General features: G+C 39.1%; 1 protein-coding gene across 2 annotated transcripts in view; it reads right to left on the reverse strand.

Moving 5' to 3' along the window:
- Positions 1–23,532, reverse strand: part of pfas (phosphoribosylformylglycinamidine synthase) — a 35,296-nt gene that overhangs the window by 7,623 nt on the left and 4,141 nt on the right. For both annotated transcript variants that reach the window (XM_067416880.1, XM_067416881.1), the window contains exons 4-23: positions 23,249–23,381; positions 23,060–23,165; positions 22,770–22,968; positions 19,397–19,502; positions 17,486–17,626; positions 17,277–17,401; positions 15,607–15,735; positions 15,332–15,463; positions 15,112–15,240; positions 14,583–14,656; positions 14,144–14,300; positions 13,976–14,037; positions 13,735–13,896; positions 13,537–13,641; positions 5,646–5,777; positions 4,630–4,860; positions 3,344–3,524; positions 1,794–1,877; positions 1,540–1,695; positions 1,202–1,321 (exon numbers count right to left, since the gene is read on the reverse strand). In XM_067416880.1, the coding sequence (XP_067272981.1) occupies positions 1,202–1,321; positions 1,540–1,695; positions 1,794–1,877; positions 3,344–3,524; positions 4,630–4,860; positions 5,646–5,777; positions 13,537–13,641; positions 13,735–13,896; positions 13,976–14,037; positions 14,144–14,300; positions 14,583–14,656; positions 15,112–15,240; positions 15,332–15,463; positions 15,607–15,735; positions 17,277–17,401; positions 17,486–17,626; positions 19,397–19,502; positions 22,770–22,968; positions 23,060–23,165; positions 23,249–23,381 (2,664 nt within the window). The remainder of the gene's footprint in view (positions 1–1,201; positions 1,322–1,539; positions 1,696–1,793; positions 1,878–3,343; positions 3,525–4,629; positions 4,861–5,645; positions 5,778–13,536; positions 13,642–13,734; positions 13,897–13,975; positions 14,038–14,143; positions 14,301–14,582; positions 14,657–15,111; positions 15,241–15,331; positions 15,464–15,606; positions 15,736–17,276; positions 17,402–17,485; positions 17,627–19,396; positions 19,503–22,769; positions 22,969–23,059; positions 23,166–23,248; positions 23,382–23,532) is intronic.

The raw sequence follows: 23,532 nt of genomic DNA on the forward strand, positions 1-23,532 counted from the left end.
TGAGGACATTTGATATGTCCTCATAAACCACATTTATAGTGTAATACCCATGTAGTTATACAAATTTGTGTCCTCATAAACCACATAAACAGGCTCACACACACAGACACACAGACACACACCCACCCACCCCCACCCTTCCACCCACACCCACCCACACACACACACACACACACACACACACACACACACACACACACACACACACACACACACACACAAAAAACAACAAAAAAAAAAACATGGGCTTCAATAAGTTGCTTTCTGTTACATAATTTGCAAATAAATAAATTTGATAAATAAAATAGATGTCAGCTACAATCCAGAACACACACAGAAATGATGGAGTGACACCACAACACATCCATGATGGAGAACAAATGCAAACACACATGTAACACACATACAACACATTTAACATTAACACTATGTTCAGGTTTGACTGTAATAACGTGTCATAATTGCAAAACTAATTCTTCAGTACAAAAAAAGATAAACTTTGAAAAAGAGTAATTTCATTTACTGTTATAATTGTTTTAGAATGTCTAAACATAAACCTAAATAAAAAGAGATGCATACCCATGAGGAAATGATGAGTAATGCTTTGAAGCCATCTACTGGCTGTAGTTAAAATGTCATGCTATTCATTTTTTTTAAAGAGTTTGCTCTCCTGTTAATGGCAGCAATCCTCCACTGAACCATAGCAGATTGTCCATATTATCTCCATGAATGAACATCAGAAATGCAGATCTTTTTTAACATGAACTTCACATAAAAAGTTGTTTTATATTTTATTGAACAATACACCTTAAAATCCCCAAACACTGCACAAATGTACCGTAAAAAACATTAATAAAGTAAGTGACTTCATATGTGTTAAAATAAAAAAAAAAATCCATTATGATGTTACAAAATTACATTTTATTATCAATATCCTGGGTCTACATCCCAAACGAATAGCTTATAAGGATTAAATTTCACCATCAAAATATTATATTAATATATTCTTATTTCTAAAAATAAAAGCTTATTCAAAATGTTAATAAATACTATAACAGTATATAAATAATACTAAAATAACACTTTTCCAGAGAAATAAAAAAACACCTCAAATGAGTGTTTACATTTTCATGCGCATTTGCTTTTATTTGGTATTTCCATGCAGACTGAAATAAAAATAAATCATATTTTTATTACCAACCGTCAACGCCTTCTAAAGGCAAGTCCACCTCCATCCCATGATTCCCTGCAAAGGCCATCTCCAGCAGACAGGAAATAAGCCCTCCATCACTGACATCGTGTCCTGCGGTCAGCAGTCGATCTGCAATATAAGGTTTAAATCAACAGATTGTATCGAGGTATGATGCTGCTGCAATTTGAGGGAATCAACAAACACAGGCAGCAGTAAACACTGTTCCTAGACCAGTTTATGGATGTTTTTAACAGCGCAGCTGCTCTTCTGTAGAGAAGAGGAATGGCACTATTAATGCATCAATATAATATTGCTTTATCTTATATTTATTTAAAGCACATACTGACCCTGAATCAATGTCTGTGTGGTGTTGAAGCAAGCAGAGAGCTTGTGTGGCCAATCCAGATCAGGACTGCAGTCTCCGAGTTGCCCATAACACTGAGCTAAAGCAGAGCCGCCCAGTCTGTACTGACCTGAGCTCACGGGCACATACAGAAGCACACCTGAGAAAGAAAGATAGAGCATGTGAGAGATGTCCACAATCCTAATCTGTTTTTGATATGAGAGGCAAAAAAGTGGTAAAGATTCACAAAGTCCTGACCTTTGTCATCAGGGTTTTCCAGGTCAGGGGTCACAGTAGCTGTGATATCAGGACACACAGCATAGACTGAGATAACCAAAGAGCCTAAAACACAAGGAGATTAGTTTGTCTTGTGACATATAATACATACAGGCAATATCCTGCTAACATTAAAAACATAAAAATAGGGATATTCGCAGGAAAAAGACCAACTAGTGAACTATACAAAGGTACGCAACAATGAAATATTTCTCTCTAAAGTTACAACTGAATGCATCGGGTGGCGCTGTGGGTGTGTAACATTGATGCCACATGCTTTCAGATCCATCCAAGTCAAATATTTGAATTGAATATTTGTAGTATTTACTGGTACATTTGCTTATTTGGTGTGATGGCAAGGGTGTATTTTCAGCATCATTACTCCAGTCTTCAGTGTCACATGATCATGTAATTTTTTTGTATTTTTTAGGATTCTTTGATCAATGTTCAAAAGATTAGCACTTGAAATATAAAATGTCTCGTCTTTAGTGTCCTTACTGAATAAAAGTACAATGGCCAGATTTACTATCTACCCATTAGCATCTGGATTAAGAGATGCTTTTTTTAGGTGGTAAACAATGATGTAAACACCAGTGAATTGAAGAGCAAAAACCTTATTTAATCACCTTGCATGATTTATTTAAATATTATTCTCCTATAAATTTTGCATCTGAAAGGTAAACTCCTACAAAAGCACATGCAATTAGTTAAAAACACTTATCACTGCATGTCTTTAGTAAATCCTGACAGTAGTTTTTTAATGCCAATGTTGGGTTTTCGCTAGCCTAGAAATCTAGACGCATCCTAGCGGCAGCAAATCTAATCTGCCCGCGAGTGTCGTCTAGCAACTCTCAATACCCTTCTGAGCTGTATTCGCCTAACTCTTGCTGGGCCAATCACATCGTGTATAGAGTCGTTGGGCGGGGCCATAATGACGACGGCCGAGTTGCGTTTGCGTGCTTCTAGTAAACACAGAAACTGGCGAACGGCGGTCTTTCGAATCAGCTTTGACTGCGACTCTGGAAGACTTGGAGTTAAGCTTTTCTCTGAGAAAAGAACAAAGAACGGCACTGAAGTCATTCTTAAGAAGGGAAGATGTGTTCGGAGTTTTGCCGACCAGATACGGCGAATGTTTAATCTGTCAACGAGCTCTGTTTCACCTTCGTTGCTCTGGTTGGTTGTAGCGCTATCCTATCGCGTGCAGAGGGAGTTTGAAAGACAACCGTTTATCCGCCCCTCGGATTGAGCCGTTTGAGAGTTTCCAGACCAAACATCTTGATGTGGGTCTGGCTTGTCAGGCTAGGTTTGCGCTGACGTAAGCTGTGATTAAATATGGTCCATAACTTCTTTAAAAAAACTAATATCTTATTAACCCCCAACTTTTGAATGTTTTATATAAAATACATAAGTGTTGTATCTTTTTTATTTGCATTAAAACTAATCACTTTCTCTTTTTTATGTGATTTGACAACAAAATGACTTGAAATGTCTCTTGTTCTGATGCACGAGACGAGAGGAGCTGAGACAGATACCTGGAGCCTTAACCGTTTCTCCACCGACACGTGCAGCCATGCTAAGTGAATCTTTCCCCCCATCCACAGCCACTCCCAGCTGACCCATGACCTCGCACATGGCCTGGCAGGCGTCCCACAGACATGCTCCCTCTCCTGGCAGCTTAGCAGCCCACATCCAGTTACCACTGCACTTTACATCCTGTGAAGATATGCACAGATATCTTTGGGTGACAGGCGAGTGTGTACGTTTTTTCAAATTACATGTGGTCACTTAAAGGGTTAGTTCACCCAAAAATGAAATTGATGTCATTAATGACTTCCCCTAATGTCGTTCCTCATCCGTAAGACCTCCAGTCATCTTCAGACACAGTTTATTGGTCTTCAGAGATTGCTCAGGTGACTTTGGCCAGCGCCGCCACAAAACCAGAGCAGCTGAGTCTGACACCTGGTCAGCTGATCGTGGTGCTGCATAAGAACTCAAACAGCTGGTGGCTGGGGGAACTACAGGTCAGTAAATCACATAACCAGACTTCACCTAACCTAAGGACAGACTTTGCTTATAGTGCCTTATAATGTCTTAAAGGGTTAGTTCACCCAAAAATAAAATTGATGTCATTAATGACTCACCCTAATGTCGTTCCACACCCGTAAGACCTCCGTTCATCTTCAGAACACAGTTTAAGATATTTTATATTTAGCCCGAGAGCGAATGCAAGTGTATGCACACTATACTGTCCATGTCCAGAAAGGGAATAAAAACATCATCAAAGTAGTCCATATGAGACATCAGTGGGTTCATTAGAATCTCTTGAAGCATCGAAAATACACTTTGGTCAAAAAAAAAAAAAAAAACTGCGACTTTATTCAGCATTGTCTTCTCTTCCGTGTTTGTTTTTAATCCTTAAATAAAGATTCAAACGGTCATGAATCAGCAGCATACTGATTCATGATTCGGATCGCGTGTCAAACTGCTGAAATCACGTGACATTGGCAATACGAATAATGAATCAATCCGCCGATTCATGACCGTTTGAATCTTTATTTAAGGATTGAAAACAAACGCGGAAGAGAAGACAATGCTGAATAAAGTCGTAGTTTTTGTTAATTTTGGACCAAAATGTATTTTCGATGCTTCAACAGATTCTAATTAAGATACGCTGTCGGACTAAATATAAAATATCTTAAACTGTGTTCTGAAGATGAACGGAGGTCTTACGGGTGAGGAACAACATTAGAGTGAGTCATTAATGACATCAATTTCATTTTTGGGTGAACTAACCCTTTAACATGCTGAGTTTTCACACCTTGAGAGCAGTCACTCTCGCAAACACCAAGTTAGTGAGAGCTTCTCCCACTGCCATTCGAGCCCCAGCGGCCGCTGACACCAGCCCTTTGATTGGCTGCTCGCCTATCGCTGTGGCTGCACCCTGGAGGCCGAATGGAGAAAGGGCAACAACTGCTACATCAGCCAGGGGAGTGTGAAGAGGACCAACACACTGCTGCTGAGCAACCAGACCACTCACAGATCGATCAACCTGGAAAAGAGGGGTTTATTTCACTTTAATTCATATTAAAAATTAAAAAATAAAAATACTAACATTAAATATTAAAATATTTAATGTTAGTAAAAAATACTAACATTCCTAGAAATAATGTAGCCTTTAGGAACACATTGCATTAAATTTGATTTAAATTCTTTTGAAATGCCTGCACATTAGATAAGCTAGTTAAAGGAAGTAAGATTGTGGACAAAACTGGTACAGCAATCACTTTCAAATGACTGTAGAGCGGCCTGACTCGAGGTTGCCAGATTGGCTGCAGGATCCACAGAAACGTTTGTAGCTGCAGCTGTGTTAACTAGAGAAGATCTGGCAACCCGGATGCCGAAACACTATTGAGTTTGTGATTGGTCGATAGGTGGAGGGCGGAGCTTCAGGCCAAAACACAACATGTCAACATCAACATCAGTTGAGGGCTGCAACAACAAATTTTAAATGACAATATCCTGGCCGGACTACTGTTGTCAGTGATATTAGTATTTAAAATTAACATGATTTCTTATTGTCTAGTGACATATCAGGGCTATTTTTTGATTATTTGAAATACATTTCTTACATACAGTTCCTTTAACTAATTGATTACATATTTAAATGGAAATAATTAAATGTAATTGAATTAAAGATGGTCAGATGGCACATGACCATGTATAAATTCAGATGTCTGGATATATCAGGGAGTATACATACAAGTACCACTGCAATGAATGGACAACCTAGAAAAAGTCATATATAGTGCATGTGCTGAAGAGGAAGCATTATACCTTGTTCGTGAGGTAGCGCTTGCTGGCCACTGCGGGCAACCGCAAAACTCTCTCTAGAGCAGGAAGAACCGAGAGACCCGCAGGAAGAGAGAGAGGCTGAAGAGTTACAGCCATGTGCTCCAATACAAACTCCTGAAAAAAAGAGCCGGTTTAAACTCTCAATGACACAATGCTGACTGAGCAGCATTATGGATTTACATACTTATTAGTAAAACAAACAAACATGCTTGAAGGGTTAGTTCACTCCCCCCAAAAATGTTTTTTGTCATTAATTCCTCACCATCAAACACGCAAGACCTTTGTTTATCTTCAGAACACAAATTAAGATATGCAGAAAAAAGGACATCCAAGGCACTCTTCTTCAAAATGATTAATAAGCCTTTATTTTATTGGCTATTTCATATAGACAAATTAAAAGACAAGGGAAAAAGAAACCCACACGTCGAGGCGCCGACAGCAGTCTGCCGCAGCTCAAAATGCTTACGCTACGTCTGACAGCACACCAGTTCCGCTCGTCAGACGTAGCGTAAGGATTTTGAACTGCAGGAGGCGCTACACCTTTTCTGTAAATTGAAAACGGAAGGCGATCGGCCAGAAGCTTGATCATTTTCTTTATAGTTTTAAATATGGATATTTTTATTACACAAATGCATCGATGACTTGGAGCAGTTATATGATGGGTGGATGCAGTTTTATGGACACATTCCCTGCCATTATAAAGCTTGAATTTGCCAGGACATTTTTAATCTCTGATTGTATTCGTCTAAAAGAAGAATGTCATATACACCTTGGATGACTTGAGGGTGAGTACATCATGGGCTAATTTTCATTTTTGGGTGAACTATCCCTTTAAATGTTCTTTATTTATTATGAATTTATTATTCATTATTATTGAACCACTGGAGTCACATGGACTATTTTAACGATGTCTTTACTTCCTCTCTGAGTCTTGAAAGTTTTAACTAAATCTGTCTATGGAGGGGTCAGAAAGCTCTCGGATTTCATCAAAAATATCTTGATGTGTGTTTGAGAGATGAAAGGTCTTACGGGTTTGGAACGACATGAGGATGAGTAAATAATGAGAGAATTTTCATTTTTGGGTGAACTAAGCCTTTAATATGATACAAATTTTATTAGGCTGCAGTGACATACCACTGAGCCCAAGTTTAATTACTCATAAATCTTTGTCAATGGAGATTACTGTATAAAAACCTGAGAATCATTTCCCCTGACAATATTTCAGTAATCATGTTGAGCATTTTCAATGTGCTGAGATTCAGATGATGCCAGATTCCTGAATGAATCACGTTTAATCTAATCCGACAAACAGCGTTGCAAAAAGGTCTCAGTTTTTTTGCAATTCACTTTGATTCAATCAGACAGTTCACTCATTCAGTGAATTGTTTCCAGCGGTTTCTGACGTTGAATAGTAAAGTATACTTTATAAAGTGCTAGAAGAGTTGAATATTTACCTACAATACAGTTTATGAAACAAAATTCGGAAATCTCGCATCGTTTATAAGCAATGGAGCAGATCTACAGTTTATTGCGCATGCAGCTTGCAAATAGGTAAAGACTTAAGGGCACTGGGGCCACTTTTTTGATAGTAATGATGAAATTCTAGAAACGCTTTTGGTGATAAATAATTACAATTTGGGAGTCTTGACACTGCATGTCAAAAGTGTGCACTCTACCACAATAAAACAAAAAAAATCAGCACAGCTGTAAATTAAAGAGGAGCTATTTGCCCTTTTTCAGCTGGACAAGTGTGTTGTCATTGGTCAGCCACTTCGAGCATATTTCAGAAATGTCATGCTCCTTAACCATAACTACTAACACAACTCAACCAGACCTTGTTCCTTTTTGCGTGTATGCCTTGGGCTGGAATTATTTAAATGAGGATTATTGTGAGTCGTGACATGTACACTCAAGGAAGACAATCAAGACTACGATCGAGGCATTTCAGGGAGTTCAGAAACAGTGTGCACTAAGTGTGTTTACATGCACGTTATTAACCCAATTAAGCCGACAGTGGATGTGGTCATATAAACGTGTTAACCCATTTTCCTTTTTTTAAACCGATCACCATAGCTAGATGTTTGCCCCATACGCCGATCTCGTCCAGCATGTAAATGCATCGACCTGCTTTCTGTGGGCTTGTTGAAGCGCGCATGTGTGATATGTGACAGGAACACATCCTTATTGTGGATTTTTTTGCAGTATGGGAGGAGGAAATGTATCACAATCTCAGACTCTTTGTTGACCCCAAAAAATTACAAATGTGTTCTTATCTCATGCAGGAGCAGAAGAGGTAATGTGATCAAAATGATGCATCTGCATAAGATGATAATATATGGGCTCCCCACTAGGGCTGGGCGATATGTTAATTTTTGGGGGGCGATAATCGCCTTCAAAAACATCGCGATATCCGATAATATCATCTACTCCGCACTGATCCCGCCCACTCCCCTGCGCCACAAAATTTTCCAGGCATAAAATGGAGGACAACGCTTAATATCCAAGAAAAGATGTACATCAGTAATTTGGCAGTATTATGGATTTAAACCAAATGCAAATGGTGAACCAGTGGATCCAACAGAGGCTATCTGCAGGCTGTGCAAAAAAAAAGAAGAAGAAAAAAAAGAAAGAAAGTGAACCCTCCGCAGCCATATTCACGTACACTATACCCAGCAGTAGCGGCCTCGTTTCCGCTCTGCAGCCGCTTCTCAAAGACGACGGATATGTGGTCGAGCAGCAATGACACATTAAATGTCAATTAGAGCTTAGATCGTGCTCAAAAAATCAAGCCTGTCCCTACCGGAGCTTGTGCTCGTTGTGTCCGAGCCTTGCCCGGCCCGGCACATTAACTGTAATTATGAAAACGAGCTTGTAATGAGCGAAGCGGACCGGTGTGACTCATGTTAAAACTAAAATTAACGAAATAAGCTGATAACATCACTGTTTTCCCAGAACGACTGGAAATCAAATTTTGCTGCAATATTGTCCTGTTTAACACTGTGAAGCTGCTTTGAAACAATCGTCATTGTAAAAGAACTAGTATAATAAATAAAGCTGACTTGGCTTGACTCGGCTCAATAATCCGCAGGCGCGCTCGTGAACCGCTCACCTGTAAAATAATTAAATCCAGCTCAGACATTTATCTGTTGCTCACTTTGTTGTAGCCATTAAACAATATTTGTCTTCTTTCTTTTTGCATATTATGTTTGAATAGGCCTATTATAATAGTATTTTTACATTTCATCTGATTATGATAAGTGCAAAGATGCGAGTGAGTCAGAAATGCTTTTGGTGGTTATATTTAGTTTAATATTAAGTTTTGTTTTGTAGAAAGCATTCTTTCGTTTTGTTTAAATTGTATCTTAATTTTAATAAAGGTTTCTTTGGCCAATTGCCTGGGTTTAATAAATAATATGCAAATGGAAGACATGTGTCGAAGTTGCCGGAGTTATCGCTTTAATTTCTAATGAACTGGAGCGCGTGTCTCATAAATAAACCGAAACGCAGCAGGCTACTTGCCTCACAGACATATGCGCATAGAAAGCTTAAAATGTCCACTTTTAAACGAAACCATTCGAAACTAAAATATTTAATTAAGCAAAGTGCAGTGTTGACGCGAGCAGCTCATGCGTTTCTGTTCAGAATACTGCGCTCCGTCACTGTACGAACTGTGAGTTTAACGCGCATTTTTACTTCACTTTAATATATTTTTCTTTCATTTTTTATATTATAATAATTTTATTCTAACACCTTTATTTTATAGTTTTTAAAATACAGGCCTATGGTTAGGTTTTATAGACATTTTCAATCGTTTAAGGTTGAGCTATTTTTTTTCCCGTTGAGCTATTTTTCCCCCCAAAGGTTTCTCTCTCGTTTTATTTTTAGCGTAAGTAGGCTATTTTAAATGTTTTCCAGGTTTCCATGTTTGATTAATGTTTGTATTATTAATAGGCTATTATATTTATAATTTAACCTAATAGGAAATAATATTTTTAGAGCGTTTTAAAACATTTAGCCAAGCCAATGTGCTTCTCTTTGCGCATGTATAATGAAAACACAACCAACGTCTTTTCCATAATTCAATGTTTTGCTTTAACACATATAGGCTACTGTAGTTATGCATCAAAAACACTAAAAAGGTGAGTGTATGGTAACTACTATTTATAATGTATTTGGCAACGCAATGTCCTGTGAGTTTATCAGTCGCCATTTTTATGATGTCGATAATCGTCTGATAACACTGACTGTTATCGATATCGACATATTTGCGAGACATCGTCGATATATGATAATATCGTCATATCGCCCAGCCCTACTCCCCACTAGTATGTTGCAATACTCTTCTTCAGTTTTTATTGCTTTATTTAACACCACAACTAACATGACACAACAGAGTCAGATAAGCGAATTAACTAAAATGTACCTGACTTATTAATAAAGTCTTGTAAATGTGGTTTACTTGCGTTGTCGGGTTATTGGTTTGCATGTAAACGCAGATAGCAGGTTATTTCAGTAAGCTGATTTTTGTGAGTTATCAGTGTACTGGTGTGTATGTAAACATGCTCACTGATACAGAAACTTATTTGTGCAATGTTTGCAGAACTTTTTCACAAGCTCAACATGTCTCTGATTGGCCATCGTGTTCACATGCTTGTGCCTGTGATTGGCTACAAGGATCAACACTCTTCACAGAGAGCTTACACAGATGCACCTAGGAGCTTTGAAAGGCGGCATATTTCAGCGTTGATCCCTGTTCAGGCATGTGATTGGCTAAGGACAAAAAAGCAGGAAAATATACCATATTTTATAATATAGACCACCCCCACCCCGCCGCGCCGATCAAACTGGTGGCGGATCAATACGGAGAGTAAAGCAGGACCCATAACAACTTATTTGAACAAAAAAATACATTTTATTGTAATAACTTTTTTGTACAGTATGAAAAAAAAAAAATTATTTGGTGGATGCATTTACCCAATTTTAATAGCTAAATGTGCAACATGCACATGTTCATGTCAAAAGAAGGCCTCAATTTTTGTATGACTCTTTAGCCTTTGTAGAAAGCTTTTTTAGAGCCTCTACACGTTTCTTTTGGAATTTGCGCCTGGCATGATAAATTAATCTATAATGACGAAATGGGGGTGCAATTCACATTTATTCCACAAGGTGGCAATGTCTGATACCCAATGATGAAGTGCATACCTGTCAAGTATCCCGTTTTGGCCGGGAAAGTCCCGTATTTTACCCATCTTTCCCGCCGTCCTCCCGTATTCGTATTTTCCCGTAAATCTCCCGTATTTTAACCTGCGTTATTAAAAATAATAATACCGGAGTAAAAAAACAAAAAAACATTTCCAATCTGAGCTCTGTAACTAGCCTCGCGATAACTGCCTTCTGCAGTAGCCTACAGGTGGCCGTTGTCGCGAGGTTATAGTGTGTGAGGTCAGATGACGACGAGTGACAACGCGGGGAAAAACAAAACAGACGGATGATGGACGTAACTAACGATAGAGATGGAAGGCACTCCTGCCAACAAACCCAAACCCTGTGTAAATACCGTGATCAATGGGACAGCGAATTTAATTTTCTGAAGAGGAGCAGATGGAGGACAGTCACGCGTTTTGTAAGTTTTGTAACTGACTTCATGTGCGGCAGGGGAAGATCTTTTAAAGTGACAGCATTCACTTATAATGACAATATAAAGAACAGAAGTAATTGCTCACTAAATATGCTCTGTTCTTGAGTAAATAACTTCAGTACCTTTAAGAAGGATTAATCTATATATAATTCTTAACTTATGCAGTACAACTACAATTTCTGTATATTTCCCACTTAAGGGAAATATACATTTCCCTTAAGTTCTGATAAGTTGTTATACATGTAGGAAGAGCACAGGTACAAATAAAATGTATTATTATTATTATGGGTTTATGTGAGGATTTAACCCCCCCCCCCCCCCCCAAACTATCCCGGATTTTGATACCCAAAAGTTGACAGGTATGGAAGTGACGTTTCACTCAGTTACCTCTGACAGAAAACGAAACAATAATTATAATCTGCAAAACTTGAAATGGCTTAGTGATTTACTGCAGAAAGCAAGTATTAAACACAATCAAATATTAGTGTCACTGTCTCTTGATGATGAATGTGGTCAAGAAGCTGTCAGTGAGCAAAATATTGATTTTGAAGACATTGAAAATGAGTTTGGAGAATATGCTGGAGATCGCGAATATGAGGCAGATGCTGAATATACTGGTAAACGATCTCTGACGAGGAAATATGATGATGGTATTAAACATCTGCTCAAACTGAACCCTTCCAAGCTCCATAAGGTAACGAAATAGGTTTTATTTTATTCTTCTGTAGCTGTTACATCACTCTAACATCAGGAGTTTTATATATTATCGCGACAGGTAGAGGTCTAACGTTATCCATGTTAAATATAGATCTGGGTAAGGTTCTATATTTAATGTAAGAATGTTTGGCGAAACAGTCATGCATTTAAGGGTTAAGCTATGGAATGGCTTCAGATGACTTTGTCACCCAAACTGACGTGAAAAAAGCGGGGGGCGCCGAAAAGCGCGCTGTTTGCATATATAGCTAGTGCTAGCAAATACAAGTAATGTTAGCTGTCAAGTTAATGTTAAATGCAGCTTAAACATCCTGCCATAGTGGAAAATCAATCAAAATCAATCATCTAATCAATCGACAACAAAGTCAAATTAGTAACTTATAGGTTATATATAGAAACAAGCAATAGTATACCCAGATCATCCGATCCGGCGATGTTCTTGTCACGATACAGTCCTTGTTGCCAGTGTTGCCAACTATTTTCCAAGAAGTAGCTAAAGCCGGCCAAAAAAATCGCTAAATGTCGCTAGATGACGTTATGCGTTAATTAGCATATTAGTGACGTCATCACGCCGTCCTTGCGTTCAGCCTGCGTAACGTTTTTTCATTTAGCCTACTATATTTTACAATAATATAATAGCCTACAGCCGATTGTCCAATAAATGTTTTCATTTCCTATACCTTTTTGTCATACAGTATATGATATAGTGAATTACAAAAAAAATTATGTGTAAAATCTGAATTGAGAAACTGGATGAACTAAAGCTCTGTGAGAGAGTAATATAAGTGATAAGCACAAGAGATGGAACTCATCATAACTCATTTATTTAAATATAAAACAAAAGAAGCAGATAACATTAAGTGAGAAATCGATGGCAACCTTGTGTGCTCATGTGTAGCTCGCTCATTCACGTCTGTCAGCTGCTGTCTGTAGGCGCGTGCAGCTCCCCTCAGCCATTCACTGAACAGGGCAGATGCAGAGAGAGGTGTGTGTGACAGAGGGGAAATAAGACCTCGCGCTCGCAGGACAGTACTGCCGACATTTATAAACTAAAGTAGCTGAAGTTTGTCCAAAAAAATCGCTAGAGGGGTCTGAAAAGCCGCTAAATATAGCGACAAAGTCGCCAAGTTGGCAACACTGCTTGTTGCCCATCCCGCGATCGTGGTTTCGTCCCGGGTTACCATGGTGACGGCTGTGAGATGACGGTCAACCCCCCAATCCCCCCCCGCCATTTTTTTTTTTTTTTTTACAGATCTGCATGATTTACGCAGGTCACATTTTCAGGTCGGAAAATCCGGAATTCCGGATTAATCCGGAAAAATCACATCCCTGCCTGTTGCCAATCAGAGACATATGTTGAGTGTGTGAACATGATGGCCACTCAGAGGTGTTATGAATCCTTTCAACAGTGCTCAAAATGCTAGAGGGAAACACTGGTATCATCACATCTAAAAAATTTGAGTACCGACTTGGTATCGAAGTTGGTACTTTTGACAACACTATAGTAGATTGTTTTTGCACCTTCTGTGGCATCTTTCCCAGGACCCAATCCAGCTCCAGATCCACAGGGCTCCGCCCACTATCAAGCCCATCGGTCTGTTTGCACACGTCGTCCACCAGCACGATCTATAGAGCAATATATCCGCAGAATCAGAAAGTATCAAGAAGTGTCCCAAAATACACTTGGAACAACAAAAAGGCACAAACAGTGTGACTCACCTTGCCATCACCAGTTATTTTGCCAACAAAGTCAACAGGACATTTTTCCCTCTGACACACACTCTCGAGGAAGCGCCGGTCAGAGGGGCGGAGCAACAGAGCATTACTCTCCTGATACTCCGCCCCCCACAGCTCCAAAACACTGAGTGTGGGGTCACCTCTCTGAGGGTGAAATATGTATGTGACTGATATGAAACACTGACACTAAAATCAAGATACAGATGTTTTGATAAGATCTCACCTTGAACTTGCTAGTGTAGATAATGGCACCAGCAGGCTCACTCAGCTCCTTTAACACATTACCTGCACAAATAACATTATACAAATAACAAATAACTTCAGAAGAGCAACTGTTTGTGTTTCTGTAGTCATTTATGTGTTTGTGTAGCACATTTAAAAACACTCCTACCATTGCCTCCAGCACCCTGGTCATGAATGCTGCAGATGGGGTTTCCCTCCATTCGCTCCAAGCAGGCCCTGAGAGCCCGGTTCATCTTTTGCTCCATTTCAGCGTCTCCTCTCTGAACTGCTCCAAGATCCCTGGCACTGGAGTTATCACCTTGAACCTACACACACACACACACACACACACACACACACACACACACACACACACACACACACACACACACACACACACACACACACACACACACACACACACACACACACACACACACACACACACACACACACACACACACACACACACACACACACACACACACACACACGTCTGGTTCACTATCTTTGTGGGGACTCTCCATAGATTTAATGGTTTTTATACCATACAAACTGTACATTCTATCTGAGCAGCAATTTTTGTTAATTTCAAAATGTTGGTGTACCTGTACAGAAGAGGCAGCGCCTCCGCCAACACCGATCCTGTACACAGGTCCTCCGATTTTCACCACCTCCATACCTGCCGAGGACCAGACGAAAAATGAATAAAGAAAAAAGCCTATTCGTATTCACTACCATTGAAAAGGTTGGGGTCATTTATACTTTTTGAAAGAAATTAATACTTTTATTTAGCATGAATGCATTAAATTGACCAAAATTGTCAGTATAGACATTTAACATGTTCAAAAAAATATATATTTTAAATAAAAACTGTTATTTTGATACTGTACAATACTCAAATCCAATTGCTTATATTATAATGATAATTTCTATATTTTCTATATTTATAATTTATTTTCTCTTTTTGACACCTTTTGTTGTGTGCACTGATGCTTTGGCAATATTTTATGTTTAACAACAAAGCCAATAAAATATGTTGAAATTGACTATGAGCGAGGGGAAACGGAAAGATGCCCATGTATGAGCATTCAACACTATTATGGTGCATTAAGCACATCTCTTTTCCTCACACACCTGCTGCAGCCTGTTCCTTCTCCACATCCTGGTCCTCAATAGAGCCCAGCCCACCACTGAACATGATCGGTTTGATCCACTCCCGTCGCTCGCCGTTAGCCAAACGCATTCCAAAGGAACGAGCAAAGCCTTAATGGTACAGAAAATGACAAATAAAGAGCTGTAGAGCCAAGCTAATAACCACACATGAACAGATGGCCACAGTCCTGCTGGATTTTACCTGCTAGAACTGGCTCCCCAAACTTATTGCCATAGTCGGAGGCTCCATCACTGGCCTCTATGGCCACCTGGAGTGGAGGAGCAAAGCTGGATGGGTACTCCCACCCTTCTTCCTCCCACGGGAGCACAAAACCTGAGAACAGAGAAGATCCTGGTTTGGGAAAGTGTGCTCACAAAACAAAATATGGCAAAGAATGGATTGTGAGCCAAGTTTTAACTATTCAACTAAGTGGTTGAGGTTCATTATGAAACAGCACAAATGTTATAACACCTTACCTGGGATGTGCAGGTTTCCAAAGCAGTACCCAGCAGTGCCTGCGATCACATGACCACCCTTTCCAGCACTCTGCACATCTCTGATTCGCCCACCAGTTCCTGTGGTGGCTCCGCTGAATGGAGCAACACCTGGATGTAACAGAGCATTTTATGACTCAAATATGAGCCACAGTATTGTTTTTGTCATCTAAAACCATTAAAGGCACAATATGTAGTCTTTCACTGCTAGAGGTCACCTATTCAAAACAAATGCAGCCCCATACGCAACAAACTGCGAAGCACTGTGTATTCTGACACTTTTCTATCAGAACCAGCATTAACTTCTTGAGAAATTTGAACTACAGTAGCTCACTCCTCATGTGCTTCAATGAGCCTTGGCTGCCCCTTGTCGCCAGTTCACCACTGTTCCTTCCTTGGAGCACTTTTGATAGATACTGACCACTGCAGACCGGGAAAAGCCCACAAGAGCTGCAGTTTTGGAGATGCTCTGACCCAGTCGGCTAGCCATTAGTTTGGCCCTTGTCAAACTTGCTCAAATCCTTACACTAGCCCATTTTTTCTGCTTCTAACACATCAACTTTGAGGACAAAATGTTCATTTAATGCCTAATATACCTGAAACACAAACAGGTTCCGTGATTAAGAGATAATCAGTGTTATTCATTTCACCTGTCAGTGGTCATAATGTTATGCTTGATCGGTCTATATACATAGATGCTTCATTAGTGGCTTCAGTAGTTCAGTAGCTTCAGTAGTTTCTATGGGTCACTATACAAAAGCCATCTGCCATATTGGATCAGTCAAAAGTCAGTCCGTAAACCATAACATTTCAGTGCCGTAATTAATATTTTACTTATTGATCATGTTTTGAGTAATAGTATGGAAGCTTGTCTCCGCCACAGAATAAAACAGAAAGAAAGGTAATTGCGACTCATCACAATTCATCTTTTTTCCTCGTAATTGTGAGATAAAAAGTTCCAATTATCTTTAAAAAAAAATTATTCTGTGGCAGAAACAAGCTTCCATATACTAAGTATTGTAATTTTCATTCAAATTTATTTAGGTTGGCCTCTACCATAGAATGTAAAAAAATATGGATGTAGTGTCCGTGACGTCACCCATAGGATTCTGCAGAGCAGTTTTAAAGCATAAAGTTGGCCGTTGCCATCTTGGCAATGTCATCGCACATCACACCCGGATAACAGAAGATGGGCAAAGAGGCGGGACGTGGGCGGAGCTTAGTTGACGCAATGACATATAACAGACAGCGAATAAATGGTTATCCACCTGTCACTCAAAGTGGTCACGCCCTTAATTATGCAGAACTTTAAGGCTTTATATAACGTAAACAAATGAGTTATAAAAAAATTCACCCCCCTCACAGTTGTCATGAAGAGCAAAATTAACCGTATAGACCATAACCACAATTTGTACCAGGCTCTAAACATGTTTTTTTTCTGCTGTAAAGTTGGGCATTTTAACATGGAGCTCAATGAGATTCTGCTCCTTCTGGAGCCTGTCCCAAATGGACAGTCGAGGAATTGCAGTTTAAGTTACTTCCGTATTGGCTTTAACAGAAACTGGGGGAGGTTGCCGCTTGGCCTCTATACATGTGGGTGTAGGTAAATGGGTTATAAAAAGTGGGTAGATTAAATTTATTAAGGGTCAGACCAGTGGGGAAGTTGTGTGTCTCTGCAGTGAAGATGACGTGTCTGGTAGCATGTCTGGTTTCATATGGACTGGCCTGCACAGGGTTTGTGGGATACATGCACTCCAGCTCCATGCCTTTAATACCACTACAAACACACAAGAACCACACATTGATACTTCCTGCCAAAGTGCCATTGCAAAGATTTGACATTCACGCTGAGGTTTTGAACCTGCTGTTGTCACAAAATTTGATGACATTGTTCTGGTTGCTATGGTGCTGAGTGTCCATAATGAGGCTGAAGAGAGTCTCCTTCTGCTCTTCTCCATCGATGATCATTCGCCCTCGGAAGAACCAATGGCGGCTGTGCTCACTGCGGGACAAACAGGGCATTAGGGGCCAAGCACCGAATGGTGCAATGTCATCTACTGTATCCATCGTTTTCTTATTATTCTTCTTCTTCCCCCATGGCAACCCTTCTAGCAACCCCATCTAGCACCACTAACTATCCAAATTTGCATTCACATAGATGCTAATAACTTTTAAACGGTAATGGCTAGAAAATAAATGCTCTGATTCCTTGGCTTTAGATTCCTTTTCATTTTCCACAGTCAACTCCTTTCTAGATGTTTCTTCCAATATTCACGAAAATCAAATCAGATCATCTACAGACCATGCTGGCAAAAAGTTATAAAAAGCTTTTTGATACCCAACCGTTCTCGAATAACACGCAATTGGATTTGACGAAGAGCACGGCAAATTGGACGTGATGCTATGTCTCTGCAATGCTTTAGTGTATTCAGACCATACTTGATACAGGTCATCACTATCATGACCTGAGGCTACTTGCAGCGTTTCGTCACAGCCCCACCTACTGGTCAGGAGATATGAAAAATAGCCTTTTTGCTTATAACTTCTGAATGGTTAGCGCAAACATCATTCAGTGCATCGTGCCGAGTCGAATGATTCCCGGTATTTCCATATTGAGTATTGGGGCGCCTACCATTTTGAATTTTGTCCTAAAATGTTGTATTTTAATAACGCATTAGCGTATCGATACGAAACTTGGCATGCGTCATCTGGATCATGCCCTGAAGGTGTTTAAAAGGTTAAGACAGCACCATCTTGTGTTCAAAAGATATAATTTTAAAAATGCTAATAACTTTTGATTAATTTAGCCTATTTTAATTTAAACTGGCCTTGATAGGTTACTTGAGTCATGCTGAGAACAGTGATACCAATGCCACATTTGCTTGAATAGACTGTTGGTCTGATTTTTACCTAAATTAATAATCTTCAAACCATGCTGACAAATAGTTATCAAAAGCTTTTCTAGAGACCAAACCGTTCTCGAGTAATGCATCAACGAATTTGTTGGTATGATACCAAGCTGAACAGTGTCCCGATTGGTCAAAAGTCATAAGCTAGTTTATCATATTACAAGTGATTGTATTTGTACCCTTTATCCTAAAAGTTTGGACTTGGTGGTGATGGAGGAATTTTTTCCCTTCACCAAACCTAAAACCCATGGGGAGAAATGCAGGGCGTGGATCAAGCCGTGTAGGAGAGGGCCCTTTCACAACTAAATACTATCATTGCAAAGTGGTCAGGCTGTTGTCTTGTGATTATTCCACAAGATTTATGGATAAGCTGTTTGATTTATTGTTCTTTATTTATTATTAGATTATTTTTTAATTTCACTTACCCTGCTGTGCTGTTCCTCATTTTGTGTGTTTCCCATTTGAATGATCATTGATTGGTCAATTTCCCAGTTGAATGGCTGCTGCTTGCGCTGGGACCTATAGGCTTTACCTTTAATTTTGATGAAATTATTCTCTAGTCGGTTGTATTTATGTTGTGAATATATCCCTCGAAGGTATACTGCAGTCCCTTTTGTCTTGCTCTCTCAGATATTTTACCTGTTCACCAAAAATGACTAATTATCTCCTTGGGAATATCTGACAGCGGCGCTTACATACTGTAATATACGTGCCAGGCGCGAAAGCTTGTCAGGCGTAGCAACAGTAACTAAGGAGGACGGCGCTTAGCGAAGGGCTAATTGCTGCCTGCAACAATATTTTTTCATGTAATTGCAGATAAAGACACCCTTTCCTTTAGGGTTTATTCTCTGGAGACCACACACCTGTTGGACTGAGCCAGATCGAAGCATTCAACACTGGTGGGATTCCTCTTCACTCTCTGGAAGAGTGCAGTGTAGTAGTCCAGATCCCAAGAGTCAAACGCCAACCCTGTTCATGCACACAGAGAGACAAACAAACAAACAGACAGACAGACAGCAATCACATAAACATAAGAAAAAGATGATCAGAAAATAATTCAAAACCTGCTAAACTGACCCTTTGCTAAGCTCTGGCTCCCTATGTTAATGTAGCTGACTCTTTCTCTTGACTATAAAATGATGATGTAAACTTAACAACATTAAAAAAAAAACACTTTAAAAACACCATGGGTAAAATGTATCATTATTATATTGACCCAGAAACAAAGTTCTATAGCATCTTTTGGTAATATCAATAAAATATTAGAGATGCTTCCTAAACATACACAATTGTTCAAAAGTTTAGGGTTGCTAAGATTTTTTAATGTTTTTGAAAGAAGTCTTATGTTCACCAAGGCTTCATTTATTTGATCAAAACTACATTAAAAGCAGTAAAACTGTGAAATATTAAACATATAAATTTAAAATAACTACTTTCTATATTAATACAGGGTCGGCCCGTGGCATAGACGGAATAGGCAAATGCTAGGGGCGCCACTCGTCCATAGGGGCGCCAAAATGAGTGATTTTTCCGGTTTTATTACTGCTACTTTTATTAATATTAATTCAAAATATTACCAAAAAAAAAACGTCAACAAATCCCCAGACTCTTTCCAGACCACCGCATCAATCTCCTCCTGCCCAGCGAGTGCTTTAGTGTGTCCGATATTGAACGCGCGATCAGTTTAACGTTGGGAATTTGTTGTTGCGTCGCCTCTCGCGCATCTAACAGACAGGAATGTGCTTGTTCGCTCGCGCCAGTAAAAGTTGCCTAATTATTTATGACGGAGGCCAATGTGTCAAAAAGACCGAAGCCCTCTGATACAGGAATATAAAGTGAGGTAAAGTGATGAAATGAATGAACAGTTTATCTAAATGCATTATCTAAATATGAATGTTTGCTAATTAATTCCAGTTATTTTTACCTTAAACTTGATGTAAGCAATTGTTCTGGATGATCAGAATCTGTAAAAAAAATCACTTCAATTGTTTATAAACATATATAATTTTTTTTAATAGCCTAATGTTTTTACTCAGTTGTGCAACTGTAAGGGGATATATGGCGTTTGTAAAATTTATTTTCTGAAATTAGTAATGATATTTATATACAGGTTTATCTAAAATAAAAATAAAAAATGCACACTAAATATAAAAATTTCTTTAAAAGTTTAATTCATGGTGAAAATATGAGCATGCATAGTTTAGTGGAGGATATACGTATACACACATTTGTATATATATGTGTGTGTGTGTGTGTGTGTGTGTGTGTGTGTGTGTGTGTGTGTGTGTGTGTGTGTGTGTGTCCTTGTTTATATTACATTGTGGGGACCAAATTTCCCCATAAGGATAGTAATAGCTGATAGTAGTCACTTTTCAACCGGCTCATTGAAAGGTTTGAGCCGGTCCCCACTTTTCAAAATGCTTATAAATCATACAGGATACGTTTTTTGAGAAAGTAAAAATGCAGAATGTTTCCTGTGGTGGGTAGGTTTAGGTTTAGGGGAAGTGTAGGGGGATAGAAAATACGGTTTGTACGGTATAAAAACCATTACGTCTATGGAGAGTCCCCACAAAGATAGTGAACCAGACGTGTGTGTGTGTGTGTGTGTGTTTGTTTATTTTAAAAATTATAAAAACAACCAACATATAAAAACCTTGATATAAGGGCCACCAAGTAAAATCTTGCCTAGGGCAGCAAATTGGTCAGGGCCGGCCCTGTATTAATACATCTGAAAATGTACTTTATTCCTGTGATGGCAAAGCTGAAATTTGCACCAGCCTTCACACAATCGTTCAGAAATCATTCTAATATATTATTTGCTGCTCAATAAACTCCTTTTAATGTATGTTTCTCATTAATGTTAAAAATGTTGTGGTGCTTCATATGTTTGAGGAACGTGCGATACATTTTAATAGGCTCAGATAACTGTGTAACAGTTAAAAATCAATTTCACCTGATTGTTTCATTTCTAACCCTGTAGGCCTTCACTAATCTCTGATACAGACAGTGAGCTCTGTTGTAATCCACCGGCTCACTCTGTCCCTCATACAGTCATTCATTCTCCCTCCTTCACACACCTCGTGATATAATCAAATAGGCTCCCCTGATCTCATGACATCTACTCATCCTCTAATCATGTTAAGTGTCATGTGACGTTAAAATACTGGATGATTATGTGAAGAAGAAAGAGTTGCAGATCTCATCACTGAGTGCTGACAACACACAGACACATTTTAGGCATTTGATTGATTCCTTACTCAAATACTCACTATCCGACTCTATGCAATATTCTTATTGTTATGTAATGACACTACAGTTAGTTTTATATCCTTGCGTTTATAAAATGGTAAGTAGATGGCATTGGGTGATATTAATGGTTGTTCTTGGAATTCTGTAAACTGTTCAATTATTAAATGATACTGATGCTAATGTCATAAAGGCCAAATATAGGCTAATTAATCTGCCTCTCACTAGGTAATACCATGGAAATCCTTCAAAAAATATAATGGTACATAGGGGTGGGCGATATACCGGTAGACTCAATAAACCAGTGAAAATCTGTCAACCGGATTGAGATTTTAGACTATCGTCTCTATCGCGGTTATGCTCACGTGGCGTTTCTGTGTTGCAGTCATGAACGTGTATTGTTTCCATGGGTTTTTAAGTATTGTTGTTTTAAAAACAGATTATTTTAAACCATTGAAGTGCAATTAGCAGCGAAAGACAACTAATTTTTAGTACATGAGCGCTTTCTGAGAGACTGTTTCTCAGCGCCGTCTGAGAGACGCACGACATGAAGCCGCCGCTCATAGAGAGCCCAAAAACTGAACTGAGTTCAGTACTTTTTGCCGCCTAATTGGGCTTGAACGGTTTAATACGCACACCTTTCTGTCATTTATGTCTTAAGTGAACTAAATTGTTGAGAGAAAATGCACTATAATGTATACCTGCAGTTAGTCTTAAAGTGATAGCATCCAAATGAACCTGCTGTTGTTATTAATGCTAATCAAACAAAGAGAAAATCTCTCTCTGCATTTGACTGAAATCACTTTGTTACTTTAATTAGAATAAATGTATATTTAATTTACACAGTAAAGACTATGCATTGTTTTTTACTGTATACATTTGATCAAACATTTATGTAGTATTTCACGTGCTTGAAGTTTTTCATGTCTATGTGTCTTGGTTCTGTTGTAGTTTGTTTTCTTTGCTTTCAACTACAAACACATCTCTTACCAAGTTCATCATTGGCCTTCTCCAAGGCAGCACGACCTTTTCCCAGAATGTCCACCTCAAACACTTCCTGTGGTCGAATATCAACAGCGAACGATGTGATTGGCTGAGAGTAAGCGCATTCGGTCATACTGTCATACAAGCAGCAAATCAGTCCCTCCATCTCTCCGTCCTTCATTACTCCAGTATGACCCTCCTGGGGCTAGATGGGGATGAAAAAAAGAGAGCTTTTAATCAAAAGGGGTGAGAAAAACTCACTGAAACGTAAAGCTATTTAAAGCTATTCTCCTGACCTTGATGAGATGCCTGCGGGAGAGCTCCACTCTTGTCACCTGGTTCAGACCCGCACTTCGGCAGATGGACACGGCATTGGTGGACCATGCAGTGGAAAAGTTCAATCTACAATGGTTAAGATATAAAGATACCAGTTGCATTAAAATGTACAGTGCCATACATCATGATAAAACAGTGGCAGAGGTTACCTGGGTCCAATCTCAACCAGTCTTTCCCCATCCGCTGGTTTTAGAGTGGGCTCCTCTGACAGACTGACAGAATAAGGGGGACTAAACAACCAGCGCAAAATACCTTTCTGCTCCACGCCCAAAGTGTCAGAGCCTGAGAGAGAAAGAGATGCAGATGAAGAAAGGACAAATGGAATTTGTTTCATAACTGAATAATGACACTATTGCCTTCTGTAGAGCTGCTTATATCTGAATTGAGTTTGATTCATAGAAACGAGGTAACACTTTACAATAAGTTCCAGTTA

This window comes from Pseudorasbora parva, chromosome 15 (assembly GCF_024679245.1).
Source record: "Pseudorasbora parva isolate DD20220531a chromosome 15, ASM2467924v1, whole genome shotgun sequence".
Classification (NCBI taxonomy): domain Eukaryota; kingdom Metazoa; phylum Chordata; class Actinopteri; order Cypriniformes; family Gobionidae; genus Pseudorasbora; species Pseudorasbora parva.